Below are 19235 nucleotides of genomic sequence, written 5' to 3'. Positions count from 1 at the left end.
GAATGTTGTAGATGGTTTGCCTGGCCAGACTAGAGACTTGCAGTCGTGATTGCCAGGCTAGCAAAGCACAGCTGTTTACTTACAAATTGCAAGTTCAGTTTGTTTTGGCCCAATTCCATCAGCTTTGTTTGTAAAGTCAGCTATTATTATTATACAGTACTTACAGTATGCTCAGGTATGCTTTTCTATGCAAGCAAAAGCCACAGATGTGTGTTAACTGTGAGATTCTTCTGTATTAATGAGGTGCTTTTAGTTAAGGTGAGCGTGACCAGATGTCAGACCTGAAAATCAGGGATGTTTCCTTGGAAATTGGGGACATTCTGATTTTACAGTCTACATTATTAAACTATTTTCAAGTCAATATCATTAAATTAATATTTAAGTTTTTTTCCAAAGGTGTTTTTTCTTGTGATTTTTCCTCAGGGTCACCCTGCTTTAAGGGACCACCTACTGTGTGATGTCACAATGTCATATCCGACCTCATCATAACTGGAAATCATAGGGCCTATCCGACTGGTTGGGGGCGAGGAGGGTGTCAAATGAAGGGTTCAGATGCAAAACTCTCAAAAGTGCAGAAACCGTATTTGTGAAGATTTTACAAACATAAGCTATATTTATATGAATTCTCTAAACTTCAATATTGGCCTGTGCTATTTTATTAAGGCCTGAGTTCTTGAATTTGACAGTGACATTAAGTGATTTTTGGATTGGGATAACCTGTAAGAAATAGGCCTACTATTCATTTATTTTTTCAAGCATATTTTTGTAATGACTGATAGAGTTTCACATCTGAACTCTTTAAATGTGTCCATTACCCTCAAGACACTACCCCAGTCATAAATCAGCTGTTACCAGAATGGTAATGACCAAGTCATCATGTATTACTAAAGGCCCTGTGCACTGTCATAGTGGTGCAGTACTGTGGTAGTATTACAACGTCCCAGTGGCAGGAATGGATGGTGTCTGGTAAGGGGCTACATTTGATGTTTTCCTGAGGGTGGTTCAGGTTGTCCTCCACCTCTGTATCCTGGAAGACGGTTGTGGAGTAGCAGCCTTGCCATACTGTGATGATGACGGCTGTCAGAATAACTGGCAGCGTTCCAGCAGCACATGTGTGGAATCGGCCTGTCACCTCACTTCTCACTTGAGTACCAAGCATACGGTGACGGCCATGTAACACGTGCAAATTCACACCAAGCACCGACACCTCCTCACAAAACCAAACAGCCCAAAGGAATTAAAGGAGTCTTCCCGGCAGCTAATATTAAATGTAAAAGTTAGAGTGAATTTATCCAGGGAGACTGAATTAATTATAATACACTAATCAAAATTGTCTGTGTCCAATATTTTTGCACAATTCATCACAAAGAATTTTGGGTCTGATCTCAATATAAACCTAATTATACTATAGAGTAGAAAAGTGAAAAGTCCAATTTCATTTGAAAAAGGAAGTGTGAGAGAGGGTAATGAAGGTAATACCTAAGTGGGTATTCCAACCTGTTTTTGTCCAAGAGTGTGTGAGTTGTCGTGTCTAGAGCCTGCATGTTCATGTGAAAAGATGGGCAGCACTAGAGTCAGGCTGAATATGACCTGCTAAATTCTGCAGCGTCAAAAGAAAGGTCACACATCAGTCATTTTAACAAATTTAAAAAAAGAAAGAATTTATTCACATTTAATCACTACCAAACCCCAGACATTGCATCAGCATGAGATGTCAACCACACACACACACACACACACACACACACACACACACACACACACACACACACACACACACACACACACACACACACACACACACACACACACACACACACAGCTGACGCTGACATCACAGTCACTCAGTAGGCAAAAGAGTTGTCTGTCTTGTAGCCCAGCTTGTCGAGGTTTGGCAGGCATGCGTACTGGATCATGGGTGGCGGGCCGCACATCACGATGAGCACGTCATCCGCCGGCGCAGGGAGGCGCTCTTTAATCATGTTAGCGTCCACGAAGCCAGAACTGTAGGACCACCCTGTTGAGAAGAAGTCAATTAAAGAAGCTAATTAACTCCAATGACTCTGCAGTACAGCACCACCAGCACAGGGGCGTAGCAGCAAATTGTGTGCCCTATGTACAATCAGCTCCAATGGACCCCCCAGCCACATATCTTCATACATCAAACTGTGTGTGGGCCCTACATGGGGCCTTGGTGACTCAGTCACACTTCACCCCCCTGAACCCCTGACACCCCTGAGCACTGCACCCGCCACCTCAACGCAGTCTCACCCCAAGTAGTCAATTTCTGACTACCTTGGACCAGACGGCAATTTTTCACGTCTTGGGTATTCCTTCCACGTCACATTTTGACTATGTGGCCTAACCCTAAACCTATTCCTAAACCTAACCTCAATGACGTTATGCTGCCACAAGGGGGCGCCTTTGAGGACATAGTCAAAATGTGATGTGGAAGGAATACCCAAGACGTCAAAAATTGCAGTCTTGGGGTGTCAAAAATTGAGTAGTCAAAAATTGACTACTTGGGGTGAGACTGTGTAGGCCACCTGAACATACTGTACAGTCAGGGAAGTCGACATGGGAGGGGGGGCAAAGGCATCAGTTGTCCCGGGCCCAGAGAGCGGATGGGAGGGCCCAGAACCATGCCCCATTACACTGTATGTACACCGTAAAACAATTGCAAGCCACTTAAACGTGAAAAGGTAAGTCGTCCTGTTGCCTTAAGTTTTTAAGTTAACTCAACTCAAAGCTTCACTCAACTCAAGGCTTCCTCACCTGTTTACCTTTTTACATTCAACTGGCTGCAATATTTTACAGTGGGGGTGGGGGACTTTCAGATGACTATGTCCTGGGCCTGGCCAAAGCTGGCAGCGGCCCTGTGTACAGTAGTGAATGACCTGGTGCATCTGTGGAAGAGGCTACTGAGTCTACTGTACTGGAGATCTTCCCTTAAAATGACACAAATTCAGCTTGAGGTATTGCAGACTTGCACAGCACCCAATTATACGGCGTAATTGCATTTTACATACTCTTAATATGACTACAGGAAGTAGACGACGCCTTTGGAAGGCAACGTGTGTGTGTGTGTGTGTGTGTGTGATAGAGAGAGAGAGAGAGAGAGAGAAAGAGAGAGAGAGAGAGAGATGAGGCTGCTTTATCTGGCTCCTAAGGTGCGGAGGCTATAAGAAGGTGAGGTCATGCGTTTCCCTACCCTGTGTGTGTGTGTGTGTGTGAGCGTGCTTGTGTGTGCATGTGTGGGTGTGTGTACATTAGACCTGTTCAAAAAAAACTTTTTTTGTAATTTTGAAGCCAATTGCTGTGATTCCCATTCTCCAAGGTGTGAAATGGCCAGATATAAAATTATTTTGATTTTGGACCATGGGAAGACCTGCCTCAAGAGCCATAAAGTTTCAATGTTTATTTTAATCAAAAACGCCTGACATTTGGCCCCATTTTGCCTAATAACTTCACAGCCATTTGTCATAGAGCATTGTGGGTGGTGTCACCTGAAAGCTGACAAAATTTCCTTTCAGGTGATACCCAATATGTCAGTATCATGCACAGTTATAGCTGACTTTAAAGCAGAAATGTGTTAAATTTAGGCGAATTTTGGTGGTTTCAGCTCAAACAATACTCAATTGGACCCCAGAAAGGTTTATTAATTCACCAAAGTATAGTGCCAAATTGAAGTCTGAAAGAAAATATATTTCCTAACATTTCATATATTGCCAGTGACACATCCTGAACTGTCAGAACACAATATATAAAGCCGTGATCTCTTGCTTACTCTTCCTGTGCTGTCGGAACACAATATTGGCCTAATGGATCCTGATTTTGTTGGTTTGCCCACAAAGAAATTATCAGTCTATAATTTTAATAGTAGGTGTGTTCTAACATGGAAACATAGAATGTCAAAAAGCAAAGTAAAAAGTAACTTTAAAAAATATGTATTGATTTCTATTACATTGAGGGAGAAAGGCATTTGATCCCCTGGTAACCATTAAGACTTCTGGTTCCACAGACCAGTTGGGCACTTCCAAACAACTCATCATCTGAAATTCTCCCATGAGAAGGTACAGGACAAAAGGGTCAGACACTATGAAAATAAAGTTCAATGTCTGCACACTTTGTATACTTAGCACACTTATTATACATGATAATGAAGTTTAAGGTGTGTGTGTGTGTGTGTGTGTGTGTGTGTGTGTGTGTGTGTGTGTGTGTGTGTGTGTGTGTGTGTGTGTGTGTGTGTGTGTGTGTGTGTGTGTGTGTGTGTGTGTGTGTGTGTGTGTGTGTGTGTGTGTGTGTGTGTGTGTGTGTGTGTGTGTTCTGCTGATCTTCTCTTGAGTTCATCTGTCTTATTATCTGGTAAAAATAGCTGTTTTGCCATGGCTTCTATCCTGTTGCTTGCCAGATAGTGGCAGCTGAAACAGTCCATGACTACAATGGCCGAGATCCATTCATCCATGGTTTATTGACAATGCAACACACACACACACACACACACACACACACACACACACACACACACACACACACACACACACACACACACACACACACACACACACACACACACACACACACACACACACACACACACACACACACACACACACACACACACACACACACACACACACACACACACACCTTTGGGACATAAGAAAAGACATAACACATAAGACAACAGCATACATTTACTGTTACCAGAATGGCAATGACCAAGTCGTAATGTATCACTATAGGCTATGTGTAATGTAATAGTAGTGTAGTACTATGGTAGTCTTTGGTAAGTAGTAAGGTAATAGTATGGTATGTCTTTTCAACAACTATTACAGCATTCCACTGTGGAAGTGTGGGCATTATGAGGCTACAATAGTCTGGTTTTATGTTTTATGCTTAGTATAAGCCTGATATTTTGACTGTGTTTTGATTGCACCCTAAGACTGAGGTAGATCAGCAGTCGTTTTTATATTTCTTAAGGACACAGCTGTTGGTGCTGTTTACTGAAACACTCTGACTTGTTTTTGTCCATTCCACCCATGTTCAGGTCCACAAGCTAACATCACCTTTTTACAGCTTCTGGCTCTTTAACATGTTTGGAGAGTTTTGTGTCTGATTCGTTCACCATTTCTATCAACGGGAGACTTTTTAAGTCAGCTGACTATTTTCAGGTGTCTTGAAGTAATAGAAATAAATTCCTAATATATATTCTTTTAAGCTACTTTCTGGATTTGCTTTTTGATATTCTATCTTTCCATGTTAGAATACACCTAATATTAAAATTACAGACTGATACTTTATTGGTGGGCAAACCAACAAAATCAGGATCCATTAGGCCAATATTGTGTTCCGACAGCACAGGAAGAGTAAGCAAGAGAACACGACTTTATATATTGTGTTCTGACAGTTCAGGATGTGTCACTGGCAATATATGAAATGTTAGGAAATATATTTTCTTTCAGACTTCAATTTGGCACTATACTTTGGTGAATTAATAAACCTTTCTGGGGTCCAATTGAGTATTGTTTGAGCTGAAACCACCAAAATTCGCCTAAATTTAACACATTTCTGCTTTAAAGTCAGCTATAACTGTGCATGATACTGACATATTGGGTATCACCTGAAAGGAAATTTTGTCTGCTTTCAGGTGACACCACCCACAATGCTCTATGACAAATGGCTGTGAAGTTATTAGGCAAAATGGGGCCAAATGTCAGGCGTTTTTGATTAAAATAAACATTGAAACTTTATGGCTCTTGAGGCAGGTCTTCCCATGGTCCAAAATCAAAATAATTTTATATCTGGCCATTTCACACCTTGGAGAATGGGAATCACAGCAATTGGCTTCAAAATGACAAAAAAAGGTTTTTTTGAACAGGTCTAGTGCGCATGTATGTGTTTGTGTGCGCATATGTGGGTGCTTGTGTGTGTGTGTGTGTGCGTGTGTGTGTGTGTGTGTGTGTGTGTGTGTGTGTGTGTGTGTGTGTGTGTGTGTGTGTGTGTGTGTGTGTATTTGTCTTACCCTCTGGTGCCTTGTCCAGTGTGTACCACAGCTTGACCTGCTCTGGGTGCCCCTTCTCCACCTCCTCCAGCTCCTCCCTCAGCAGAATGTCCTTCTCCGTCTGCAAGACAGCATACCATACATGTAGAGGTTGAATGTGTGTGTGTGTGTGTGTGTGTGTGTGTGTGTGTGTGTGTGTGTGTGTGTGTGTGTGTGTGTGTGTGTGTGTGTGTGTGTGTGTGTGTGTGTGTGTGTGTGTGTGTGTGTGTGTGTGTGTGTGTGTGTGTGAGTGTACATGTGTGCTTTCAGAAGGTGATGTCACAAGAGGATGTCCCAGGAAAAGGTGCAGGACTAAAGCTGACTGAAGAGTCTGCACACTTGAAATCCTTTTTGTTTGTTTTTTTTTATTATTCCATGGCCGGATTATGTTTCGACTTCATTGGTTAGGGTAAGGGTTATTGATCTACCAATCAGGGTGTCTTATTGTGTAGTGGGAGAGTGAGTGAGGCCTGGTTTACCTGGTTGGCAAATATGAGGGAGCATTTGGTGTCATCTGCAGGGTCTGATGTAAGGCTTCTAATCAGCTGGAGCATTGGGGTGATACCTAGCAGAGCACATGGGAAATGGTAAATGGACTGTAGACACTGTTGTATATGGCGCCCTTACACTCCGAACACCCAAAGCTTTACATTGTATGCCTCGCATTTACCCATTCAGACTCACATTCACACACCAATAGCAACGGCTGCCATGCAGGGTACCACCTTGCCACAGGAGCAATTTGGGGTTTAGTGTCACATCAATGGGGTCAGGCAGAGCAGGGCTCAAACCGGTAACCTTCTGGTTGCCAAACAGGCTCCTCTCAGTTAATCACTTTAATCTCAGTATAATATACACTGCTGGAGATCAATCTGCTAAATAAAACAAGTAGAGTAAATAAATTAACGAAAAGAATGTATTGAAAAAACTTAAATCTCACCTGTTCCACCAGCAATCATTCCCACGTGTTTAAACTTCTTGACTTTCGCCTCAGACTTCTTGTCAGGACGGATAGCAAATTTCCCTGAAGCAAATCCAGAATGTGAAACCATATTACTGTAACAACTTTTCCCCACAATAACACCCCCCTCCCCAACATAGACCTTATCATATCAGAGCCGTATATAGACTATAAACTGCTCTGTATCATATTATACAATGGTGACCTCTTGTGGAAATTGGACAACACATCTCCATATTGTACTATACATACGTCTTCAGTAATGTTGAGTTTCTCCTGTCCCACAAAGAAGCTTACACACCAGAATATTTTACAATATGGGAACTTCCCCTAATTCAAATAATAAGAATGATTGTTAAAAATAAGATTATATCATATAGGAATAGTAGTAGATAAGTAAACCTTAGCTGAAACTAAACATTCCTTTTCAACATCTGTTCAGAACATCCATGATCCCATCCTGACTCTTAATGGTAAAACAAAACAAAAAAACAATTTCTTACCATTTCCATTGTATACAAGCAGTCCACTTGGGCCTCTGAAATCAATTGAGTCTCCAATGCTCATGCAGTTCAGGTACTGAGACATCTTACCCCCATCAGGAAAGTTTGGATGAGTATTTTTGTGATACACCTACAATGAAGACCATACAATAAAAAAAATGTTTTTATCATACATGCATATTGCATTACATTACACTTAGATGTTGATACTTTTGTGCAAAGTAATGTACAGTTATTCAGGTACAGGATATCGCTTGCAGTCGCTGGAGCAGTGTGAAGTTAGGTGCATTGCTCAAGGGCTCTGCAACCATGCAGAGATCCTGTAACCTTCAAAGACTGACTGACTAACCATTAGTGGTTCCTAAACTTTTTTTCTTGCGCACCCCCTTGCACATTTCAATGTGGTTCGCGCACCCCCTAATCGAATGTTTTGGTGTACTTATGGGCACTCAAATATGGCTTCACTGCACAAGTCATTGTACATTATGCAGAGTCATTTAGGGAATCCTCATTTTCCAATAGATCTCAATATTTCTAAAGCATACAATTCACCATACAATTAAAACTACTTCATTTTCTTTAAATCTGTATAGAAACACATATCCGCCATTGCTCAATTCAGCTCGCGCACCCCCTTGTGGCAGGCCACGCACCCCCAGGGGTGCACGCACCCCAGTTTGGGAAACCCTGCATTAGACCATGACTGCCCCGGCTAGTGTATGAAGTGTGGTTTAAGCCAATACCCCTTGTTATAAATGAGCTGTTACCAGAATGGCAATGACCAACAAGTCGTAATGTATTACTAAATGCGCTGTGCATAGTGGTGTAGTACTGTGGTAGTTTTTGATGTTGTGACTATTACGATGTCCCAGTTGCGGGAGGCTGGACGGTGTCTGAGAAGGGGCTACGTATTGGCAAAGGTGTATTATACTCATATCATACTCTTTACACTGCCTACTTCTACATACTATACTATATCTTAGATGTATCTGTCAACACTTGTTCCAGGTCATGTTAAGACCGTCTACCTTAACTGACAGAGCATATTTTTTCTGCACATGGTCTATCCCAAGTCACAGAATGTCTTTTTGCACAATTACCTTTTTACATTTTTTACATATTACATTTTCACATTCTTTATCTTTACTCTTTTTATTTTTATTTTCCCCTCCCTGACTATTCCTGTGTTATTTGTGTCTTGAATTGTCCATGTGGGCATTTGTTTATTTGTGTATTTATGTAAGCTACTGGTTACCTGAATTTCCCCCTGGGGATTAATTAAGTTACTCTACTCTACTCTACTATACACTCAGGTACTGAGACTTAGTCTTGCCACTATTAGAAATGTGTCAAGTGCATCATGTGTCCTACCTTCACAACCAGGTCCACAAAGCCCTTGTCCTCATCACAAGAAACCGGGGTGTAGGCACGGACAACCAGGCTGCCGTTGACTTTTGCAGAGAGGTAAACATGCTGCCCTGAAATTGACCACAAGTCATTACACAGTTTCATTTTTATCTGACGATGGGGCCATTTGTTGTTACAAAAGCTGAAAGCTGCAAATACCCCCACAGCAGATATCAGGAAACAAAGAGATTTAGATGAGGCTTGAAATGAGAAAGATTCAATGATACAGTACAAGTCAGTGGAAAGATTACACTGTAGCCTACCGACTGGAAGACCAAGGACATGCAAGGAGGAGGGAAGGCCGAAGCGAAAGCGCTTGGTGTCATGACTGATGTCCTGCGGAGAGGAGAAACAGACACACTCCCATCAGGCATTGCTCATGGCCGTAATGTGGTCTTTTACAAGGATACAAGGATCTTTATTTGTCATATAGGCCTACAGGTAGGCTACATAGAGACACATTCGTGTCACATGTCATAATTCCATAAAAATGTGGCCTTTTAGGAGATGCCATCAGAGTTTAACCCACACAGCGTTATAAATTTGCTGTTGTCATAATGGCAATGACCAAGTCATAGTCCATCATAGTCCATTACTAAATGCCCTGTGTTATGTCATAGTGTTGTAGTACTAGACCTCCTATGGTAGTGCATTTTCAACAAGGACTATTACAGTGTTCCACTGGTGGAATGGCATGCATTATGGGGCTGCGGACCGGACTGGAGGATGCCAACCTACCTCTTTCTCTGTGAGTGGTAGGGAGTATTTGACGGTGGGGTCAAGCAAGGTTTTGGGAGCCTGTGGCGGTCTGTGACCAGCATTTGAAATCAGGTAGAAGAGGGTGTAAGCCACCACGGACACTGCAACCAGCACTGGCACTGTCTGAGCAACACAGCAAAGATTCATATTTGAATGTATGATATAAAATAATAATTTATACAATCAAATACTTCTTCATATGAAATAAGTTGCCAAACATTTTGAAGTCTATGACAGTCCTATGTGACTGTCATGTGCAAAGCGGCCACAGAATAATGTCTGGCTGGCATTTGACCAGTGGTGTAGTCTACTTTTTTGAAGTGGGTAGGTAGGCCTGTATATTTGAGCATTTTTTGAAGTGGGTATACTGTATATTTGCGCTATTCTAAATAATGGCTCAATCAATTTGAAGTGGGTATACTGAATGAAATCCCAGAAATGTTGAAGTGGGTATACTGCGTATACCTGCGTTATAGGTAGACTGTAGACTACACCACTGCATTTAACCTACTTTTTGGTGTTGCGGGTGCCTGGCGCGCCAGATTGCACCCACACAAAACTTTTCCGACTTTTTTTACAATGCGCTGTAAAATGTAGGCTATTGCTAACTAGGCCTACAGTAGGCCTATTTACAACTACCCAGAAGTGCCGAGTCATTATCAAGGAATCTACAGGTAGTTTTGGTTATGAATGAACAACCCATAGCCTATAAACGTATCTTGTCACAGCTGAGACGCATTCGTTAGAATTAAAACAAATCACGCAAAAGTATTTACCAAATATTCCTCCATAGTGACTCCTTTTTCGTCCCGCTGTCCTCGGCTACCCTCAGTCGATAGTCTTCTTCATTCAGAATAAGTAAAAAGTAATCAGTAAGTCACTCATTCATACAGACGCGCACCTTTGAACTGGGGCTGTTCTAGGGGAGGAGCGTCAGGGTCTTGAGAGGCGGGCTTGTATGAATTAGCCAATGGCTGTATGCAGTCACTGGAATTAGCCAATAGGACTTTCCATAGCAGCATGACATGACAGTCCGTGTGACTGTGTGAGAAAGTGGTCAGACCACCACCAGCAGCACATGCATGTGCATCAGCATGGAGATATATTACACCAGTGTTTCTCAAACTTGTTCAGACCGAGGACACTTTATCTCCCCAAAAATGTTCAGGGACCACCTGTCAACTGAACGGACAGTTGACAGTTGACAGGTGCTGATGTGACACTGCAAATTTCAATGCAGATAACTTACTTTTTAAGTCAAGTCAAGTCAAGTCAGCTTTTATTGTCACTTTCTGCACAAGACATACGCTACAAGGGAAATTAAATTACGTTTTCTCTCTATACCATGCCAGGACAGACATATTACAAGACTGACATTTTACAGACTGACATAAAGTGCAAGACATGACAGATAACAGTGATGGACTGGTAATAAGTGGTCAATAATAGATACAGTACAAATAAACATTTAACATTAATATTTTATTCACATTACCTGTAAAAGCCTGTCTTATTGTGATGAAAATCAGTTACAAATATAGCCTACTGCTATCTTGTCTTGGAAAAGTAGAAATCCCCTCACGAACCACCTGAGCTCTGTTGCGGACCAGTAGTGGTCCCTGGACCACACTTTGAGAATCACTGTATTACACCCAAGCCTGTTTCACTATATGGATCACGTAGCGTAACTTTTGGTATGATCATTCAGACAACACATTTATTATAACAAGCCAGTTATTGAACACCAACAACACAATCTCAAAGTAATACATATTTTATTGTTGTCATTGAATAAATAAAATGGTACAGGAAAAAAATACACTTGTGTCTGTAGGCTGTGCCTGTAGGCCCTACATTGAGATCAAAATGTTTATGGTATGCTTTTCAACAGCTTTGTGCGAATTCAACTGTACAAGAAAAAATACACTTGTGCCTATGTAGGTCCTACATCTAGATCAAAATGTTTATGATATATGTGCTTTTCAACAACTTTGTGCGCATTCATACAAATAGAAAATATAGGCTACATAGATACATAAATAGCATAAGATACATAAATACATTTATACATAAATAGCATGAGGTAATAATAACACTTAACTATTATAAAATACTGATCATTGAGAGCACCATGGTTGAGGTGGGTCTGGTATCTTGAGGTGTTGTGTGATGCTATGACCTAAAACTCCCCAGACGATTCAGTCCAATAATCCATTTCTTCTGACGCCACTTGGAGATTTTCATCCAAAGTCACTGTTCAAAAATATAACAATATCAAAGCTATATAAATATACAAAATGATGTCACAAATATCCATGGGTGGTGCTACATGTTGGATAAACGCTCAATCAGGGAATGAAATATTGTGAGCACATTAAGTGGTTTAGTCAAAGATTCTTTCAATTCATAATGGAAGGTCTCTGGTTTAGTATCTGAGCCTATGCATGGCTTGGGCCTGTCTATATGCTTTTGCCTGTAACTCTGCGTTACACTACACTACACTACATTACAATTAGCATTGGAGTCGGTCTGGCCAAATATCTATAATCAGTTTTTCATGGTCCGGAAAAACCTGCATCAGATGAAGAAATGAGCACATGCATTATCAAAATACGAGGTCAACACTGACCACCCCACAACACTGAGGCCTTGGCATAACAGATAGATCACGCAACACATGAAGTAAAGAGTAGCCTATAACTTAGAGCATAAACGTATAACTAAAGCATAACTGCATAGCCTACTGTGTGCAACTTTATTGGCCTACGTTCACAGGCGAGCTTCGTTTCTTGAATTTCTGACATTTCCACCTTCAGAGTCAGCAAAGAAGGCCTGGTGATTTAGCTTACCTGTCAGGGCCAACTGCAATGAATGCAGTCTATGGAGGTGTAAGACCAGTGTGAAGGGGGAATCGTATTTACTAAATTGCTCCACAGTGTCCTTTAAGTGAAACTCACCATGGAGTTGTTCCAGTATCCAGTCCAAGGCATGCAGTATAGAGGAGTAAACCACAGGCCTTGGAGACGTCCCACACCCCTCAGTCCAACTGGACACCCCCAGGATGAAGAAACTGGACTCATGTGGCCGACGGCAGACTAGGGCATCTCCATCATGATCCTTGGGAGGGAGGCCAAAGTGATGCATAATTATTAAATAATCAATAATTATTATACATGTTTAAGGGTTATTGTAATGTGGTTTGGAGAACTCAAATGCAACTATGTTTATCATTGTGTATATATTTGTAAACATCATACATGCTTATAGTAAGTGATTATCACAAACTGCAGACAATCATACCATCATTTCACTCATGCATCTCCACTACGGCGAGCCGCCCAGCTTTACTACACACAGATTTTCTACTATTTGCACATTGCATAACAGGTCAGGAATTCCTCTTGCTTGGATTGTCTAGTAAAAAATCCAGGTCATGCCAAACATCTGCTATAGCATTTTCTCTCCACTAGAGGGAGCCATGTCACCAGTAGAGAGCGGAGGCAGGTAGAGTGTTTTGATTAGGATACGATTTTTACCTCTGCCAAGGAGGTTATGTTTTCGGTCGAATTGGTTCGTTTGGCTGCTTGTTTGTCTGTCTGTTTTTATGTCTGTCTGCCTGTCTGTCTGTCTGTCTGTTTGTCAGTAGGATAACTCAAAAGGTTATGCACAGATGAAATTTTATGAAATTTTGTGGAGTTGTTGAAAATGGCAAAAGGGACAAGTGATTACATTTTGGTGGTGAACTGGATCAGGATTCGGATCAGGATTCTTCACCATTGCAGGATAGGGCGAATTTTGACATTGCACATTTTTTTGACATTCCACAAAAAACAAGGCAGAAAGAAAAAAAGGGTGTAACAGCTTCGTTGGCGGACGTCTGCACTCTCTGAGTGCATTTCTAGTTTTTTGGTTTTTTTTTAATTATTGGAGTGGTTACTACTACTCAGTGGCGGAACCATTGCACACAGTGCCCCAGGGGGAAACAAAAACAATGACAGTGCCCCACATAAGGCCTGCCAAGCTCATAATAGGGCCCCCACTACCACCAATACGGGAGGGCCCTGGGCCTATGAGCCTTAAGTTACTCAGCCCCCTATAGCAGTAGCCTCCGCTCCTGCAACTACTAGTAGTAGTAATAGCAGTAGTAGAAGCAGTACTAGTAATAATAATAATAAGAACAAGAAGATGAAGATGAAGATGAAGAAGCAGCAGCAGAAGAAGAATAAAATGTCTTATTGTTGCTTTCATTCCACGGCAACTTACTGTGAAATAAACAGTAACATACCATAACAAGTCCTTACCATACACGAGCTGTCCTGATTCTGTCCTGTAGGTTCAGCACACAGCATGCTGTCCGCCAGTCTGCCAGGGTAGTAGTGTTCACACTCGACAGGTTTCATCAGCAGAGTTTCAACTGAATGCTGTGATGCATTGCTATTGAGGGCCACTGCTCCTGCCAATGAAAGCCCACCACATAGAGAGGTGAGTGGGTGTTTTTGAGCTGCATTGTTAATCACTGGGACAGGACAGCCTGTGTGGTGTGTGTCGTGAATATGACACAGTGGGTCCAGATACCAAAACCCTTTTTCTTATCTATGTATATTTTCATGCAAACTGGCTGCAGCGCTGTACAAGCAAACCCTGATTTGCACAAGGGAATGCAAATTCAGGTTTAAAGACAGAATCATATCTCACTGTTGCTAGGTGTGCGTAAGATCCGCTGTGTATTAGTAAAGACATGTGATTACATATTTCAACATGAGCAAAATACTGTATGTGGTATCTAATTTCATAACATTTCTCCTCTGGCATTTGCATAACAATTCAAAACAAAGACATGCTTTATAATTTAGAGACGTAAGTGTTGGCCGAGTCCAATTCTTTTTGGCCAACTGCGCTCAGATTTGAAGGGAGTCTTTTATTTATTCTTTTGCAGCATGAATGTTAAGCCCTGACCTACAAACACTCCACTCCAATTCAATTTTGGGTCCCTCTTTGCCTAACCGATTTGCCAACCACGTTATAAACAGTAACTACCTCTCCAGTATGTTAAAAGAACGACAGAAAACTGTGGCACATTTTGACCTCGGCGGTCTTCGTCAGGGTGCAGTCATTCAATGACTATGCTGCCGTACAAAGTCAAAGTGCAGTAACTACTGTACATTTTTTGTCAAAGTTGAGTTTATACTGAAAATGGTCTTCAAAATGCTTGCTTTATCTTGTCACTAAGCCTTAGGACCAAATGTGGCCTGTTTTACAAGCATTGCTGCGTCAACTTTGTAGTAACTACAATATCCAATCTAATACCAAGGCTTTGGAGGTATTTTTCTCGGTTTCAGTGTTGGTGTAGTTACTGCTCTTTGCCTTTGAAGAGTAGTGTACTCCAGTACTCCAATACAGTTTCCTACCTCCATGCCTGCTCCCTGCAGACATGCTGCAGTCCAGAGCCCAGAGCGAGGCCTCCTGGAGGGGGCTGGGAAGGCATATAGGCTGGATGTCTTCAGATAGCACCAGCTCTGAGTCCAGCTGCAGCAATGCCACATCAGAGTCCTGAGACGAGGACCCATAGTCGGGGTGCAGGAGGACGGTCCTCACCCTCCGACTCTACAAGAATTGGTGGGAGAATGGGACAATTATTTTTGAGGGGATAATGAGGTTTTACTTACTGCATTTAGGGTGAACGTGCACAGTAGATGTTGCAGTGTTGATTCAACACTAAAGAGTGGATTTAACATCTAGAGTGTATGTACAGTATCCCCATCGTGCTCCCTACGTGTTGCATTAATTTACTGTGTATTGTGCATTCAAGGGAAAACCACATGTGTTCTGCTTGTGTTTCTGTTGTGTTTGTGTTTACTTGGTTGTCTGGAGCTGATGTTTCCACAGTCAACATGTCAAGCACTTCCTCATCCCTGGGGTGAAATGAAAGAAAATATTATTACAAATAATAATTTAGAAATGTCACATCAGAACATCTCATTTTGTGAAAACAGAAACATGTGTCTGAACAGCAAGATCATATCTACTACAGTCAGCCAGACAGTACTATACACTTACAGCTCATGCACACAGTGGGCCGCTGTGATGATCCAGCCTGTCTGGAGGATGGCCCCCAGACACATGACCTCAGTGCCCAGATGCAGACGCACGTTCCAGGGCCAAGCCTCCAGCGACGTGCCCTCTCCCTCTCCCTCTCCCCCTGCATCCAGACCTCCCTCCTCTGAGCCAGCAGGGTACTGAGACATTCCACACCCCGCTGACAACCCACAGGAAGACAAGAAAGAAATGGGCTCGTCAACAGAGTAGTTTAGTAATACAGGACCGCAGGAAGTCACTGTGTAAAAGGAAACTGATTTGAATGTCAAAGTTAATGCCTCATGGTGTTTTCTTAGCACACAAACCAAGATAGAGGCCAAAGTCAAATAGATTAAAAATGTTTTAAATAACTTCAACCTGCCAAAATGCCAAATGGTTTTAAATCACTTGTTGGCAATACAAATACATATGACCAAACAATAGCACCACAGGCATCAGTAGACAAACCTGTCTGCCCATTGCGTAAGTGGGGTATGTCGCTGGGCTCTGATTCGTCCTCCAGTCGTGTTGTGCCACCCTCATGGAGCTCTGTTGGCATAGAGGGACATTCTGCAATGGGTAAACATCACTGGAAAGGTCTCAGACTGGTCACATTAGGGTGGGCATGTAATCAGTAGGGCAGTAATATTGTAATACACTCAACTCACGATTCGGTTCATGTCACAATCTTTGATCTGTGGTCCGATACACCCCACAATTAAAAAAATAATAATGATATTTCTTTTTTCACATTTGCCAACATTCTAAAATGAAATTATAAATAACATTTATGGAATTAAGTGTAACACAAGCTTGTAAGGGATATCATGATACTGCCTTCTGGCACCGTGATAGAGTACCTTCACTCTGTGTATCGCGATTTCTCAGTTCAAAACAATATTGTTACAGCTCTAGTAATCAGTAGGCAAGTTTGGTGTTCTAAGTCTGTAACCTGCTGAAAGTGAAGCTATAGAATCCAGTACAATATTATCAGTTGTGAGCATTATTTTTAAAACTAATTAGTCCACATTACCCATGTCTGCTATCTACACCAAGTTGTTACGTAACATATGGTAATTTGAGATAAATGTGGTGGTGCCTTATCCACTGTATGAAAACTGGGGTATGAGGCTGCATTGGGGTGTTACAGTTTTTCTCGATTGCCTCCACACAAGTTCTGGTACTTCACACACAATTCTCGGAACATCTCACCCATTTCCCAACTCCCCTAACCAATGTCACTGAACACTAAACACAATTCCTATTTAACACTCAAATTCCAGATTTAAAAAACACTCTTTTCACACCATTACACACAATTCTCTGGATTACACTCAATTTTCATAAAGAAAAACACTGGGTTTCTCATGGAACACACTGTCATTCACAACACTACAATCAACTGCCATACTATGTTCACTTCCTCATCACATGGGCAAACTCTCTTCATACCGGTTTACAATCTGAAATCATCACCCCATAAGGACACACATTGCATGTCATATTGATGAAAAATGAGTGGATGCAAGGAGAAAACACATTTGTTTAGTTTTTGAACTCAAAAATATGTTATACAAGACATCACTTCCATGTGGTTACCCAATATTTTACAATAAATTAGTGCATTTTTTTAGTAAATGTCAGAATTTTTTTTTTGCTGTTGATGCCTTCTCTGGGTGGATGCGCCATGCAAGACGGTATTTCCCTCGCTGCCTGGCCAGGGAAACGATTGCATGTGATGTGGATGAGGTCCTGTGGCCAGACCACAATAGAAGGCAGGATGAAGCAGAGTAGATGTGAGTGTGTGTGTTTTTTTTTTCATAGCAATAGGCTATACAGTAATGTAATAGGTTTTTTTGTACTGCCAAATAGGCAGTGGGGTTTATCTTTGTGCTGTTTTTGTGAAAAAGAAATAAAAATCTTTCTGTTTCTGTTTGTGTGTTGTGGGAATAAAGTTTTTCCAACTTATGTCACAGTATCCATGCAATCCAGAACAAAAAAAGCCCAAGTTAGTGGGAGAAATTAGTTTTACCCTGTGCCCAACAGTGTTTTAATGGGAATGCAAATGTGCATTGTAGTGACTGTCTGTGTGTGTCATTTGACGACAAAATGAGGTTTTTAGAAGAGAGTACATTGTTTTGAGACAAGACGTGCATTTTTCAGAGGTAGTGAAGAGTTTGGCCCGTTGTGTGTGAGATTTGGAGATTTGTGTGTAGAGTTTTGAGAATTCGAGGACCGATTCCGAAAATTGTGTGTAGGCAATCTAGAAAAACTGTAATGTTTATGTGTGTTTGTGTTTCTGTTTGTGTGTGCACTTTCATTTCGTACCAGATCTGCTGATGAATGTTGGGGTTGCGTGGAACCCACGGGCCGTTACACTGTTGTCTGAGGAGAAGCGGATCACCATCACGCTGTCATAGCTCAGGACAGGAGGAGGTAGATGAGATCCACAAAGAACCACTAGTAGAGGAGAGGAGAGGAGATGAGAGGAGAGGAGAGAAGAGGAGAGGAGAGGAGAGAAGAGGAGAGGAGAGGAGAGGTGAGGTTAGGGAAGGTGATGATATGAGAGGAGAGGAGAGGAGAGGAAAGGAGAGGTGAGAAGAGGAGAGGGGAGTGGAGGGGAGGAGGTGAAAAGAGGAGAGAAGAGGATAGGAAAGGAGAGGAGAGGAGAGGAGAGGAGAGGAGAGGAGAGGAGAGGAGAGGAGAGGAGAGGAGAAGAGAAGAGAAGAGAGGAGAGGAGAGGAGAAGAGAAGAGAAGAGAAGAGAGGAGAGGAGAGGAGAGGAGAGGAGAGGGGAGGAGAGAACAGTGAATAGTTGGTTAAATAAATATCAATCAGCCATATCAATCAGCCAAACTGATATGCAGGCTTTTCTTACCAATGTCTTGTCTCTCATCAATATCTCCAAAAATCTTAAGGGAGTCAAATTGGCATCGCTCTGAGTGCTCCAGGTCAAAATCATGGAATTCAAGCTGAAAACAAAAGAGAAACCGGTTTCTTTCACAGAAAACAAGCCAACGATCAGGTCAAGCATACTTGAGAAATTTCAACACAAAGTATACTACATAATTACCCTATGATTTTAGTAGCCTCATTTGCTTCCATTATTTGTCACCAGTTTAAATAAAATCATTAACTAAATGTCATATAATGTGATATAATTATCATAATTTCACATAATTATCTTGGTTCATCATTTTAATCATAATTATTAGGGCCATGGTTTGATGTTGTGTTTGGTGATATTGTTGTGAAAGGGGTTCAGAGTTTACTTTCTCTCCTTCTCTAACAGCTGAGTTAACCGATCCGGGGCCCCAGAGCAGGAGAGAGTCACCTCTCCCTGCATATTCAGGAGAGCATGAATGTATTCATGACAGGACAGCGTTAGGGGAGAGAGACAGAGACACAGGGGATGGTGCAGGGGAGGATACGTACAGTATGCCATGCCCAGGACTGCTGAAAGCTTTGAAAGGGCCCGCCCGGGACAA

At 41.8% G+C, this 19235-nt stretch overlaps 2 protein-coding genes across 2 annotated transcripts in view; both read right to left on the bottom strand.

Annotated features, from left to right (window-relative positions):
• Positions 1–1652: 1652 nt before the first annotated feature.
• LOC134446730 (NADH-cytochrome b5 reductase 2) lies at positions 1653–10570 on the bottom strand. Its single transcript, XM_063196037.1, has 9 exons — positions 10450–10570; positions 9653–9796; positions 9178–9250; positions 8879–8985; positions 7508–7637; positions 6984–7067; positions 6523–6608; positions 6026–6125; positions 1653–2017 (listed from the first exon to the last, which is right to left on the bottom strand). The coding sequence occupies exons 1-9, from the start codon at positions 10462–10464 to the stop codon at positions 1845–1847; spliced, it is 912 nt and encodes a 303-aa protein (XP_063052107.1). The 5' UTR covers positions 10465–10570; the 3' UTR covers positions 1653–1844.
• A 1159-nt stretch (positions 10571–11729) lies between these two features.
• The window catches only part of LOC134447093 (ovochymase-2), an 18996-nt gene continuing 11490 nt past the window's right edge, over positions 11730–19235 (bottom strand). The window contains exons 13-21 of the mRNA XM_063196379.1: positions 18626–18719; positions 18077–18208; positions 16217–16297; positions 15731–15929; positions 15447–15585; positions 15082–15277; positions 13975–14126; positions 12631–12790; positions 11730–11926 (exon numbers count right to left, since the gene is read on the bottom strand). Coding sequence (XP_063052449.1) covers positions 11853–11926; positions 12631–12790; positions 13975–14126; positions 15082–15277; positions 15447–15585; positions 15731–15929; positions 16217–16297; positions 18077–18208; positions 18626–18719 — 1227 coding nt within the window. The 3' untranslated portion in view covers positions 11730–11852. The remainder of the gene's footprint in view (positions 11927–12630; positions 12791–13974; positions 14127–15081; positions 15278–15446; positions 15586–15730; positions 15930–16216; positions 16298–18076; positions 18209–18625; positions 18720–19235) is intronic.

This window comes from Engraulis encrasicolus, chromosome 4 (genome assembly GCF_034702125.1).
Source record: "Engraulis encrasicolus isolate BLACKSEA-1 chromosome 4, IST_EnEncr_1.0, whole genome shotgun sequence".
NCBI classification, from domain to species: Eukaryota; Metazoa; Chordata; class Actinopteri; order Clupeiformes; family Engraulidae; genus Engraulis; species Engraulis encrasicolus.
Note: the sequence above shows the minus strand (reverse complement) of the source record. Positions and strands in the feature narration are given on the sequence as shown.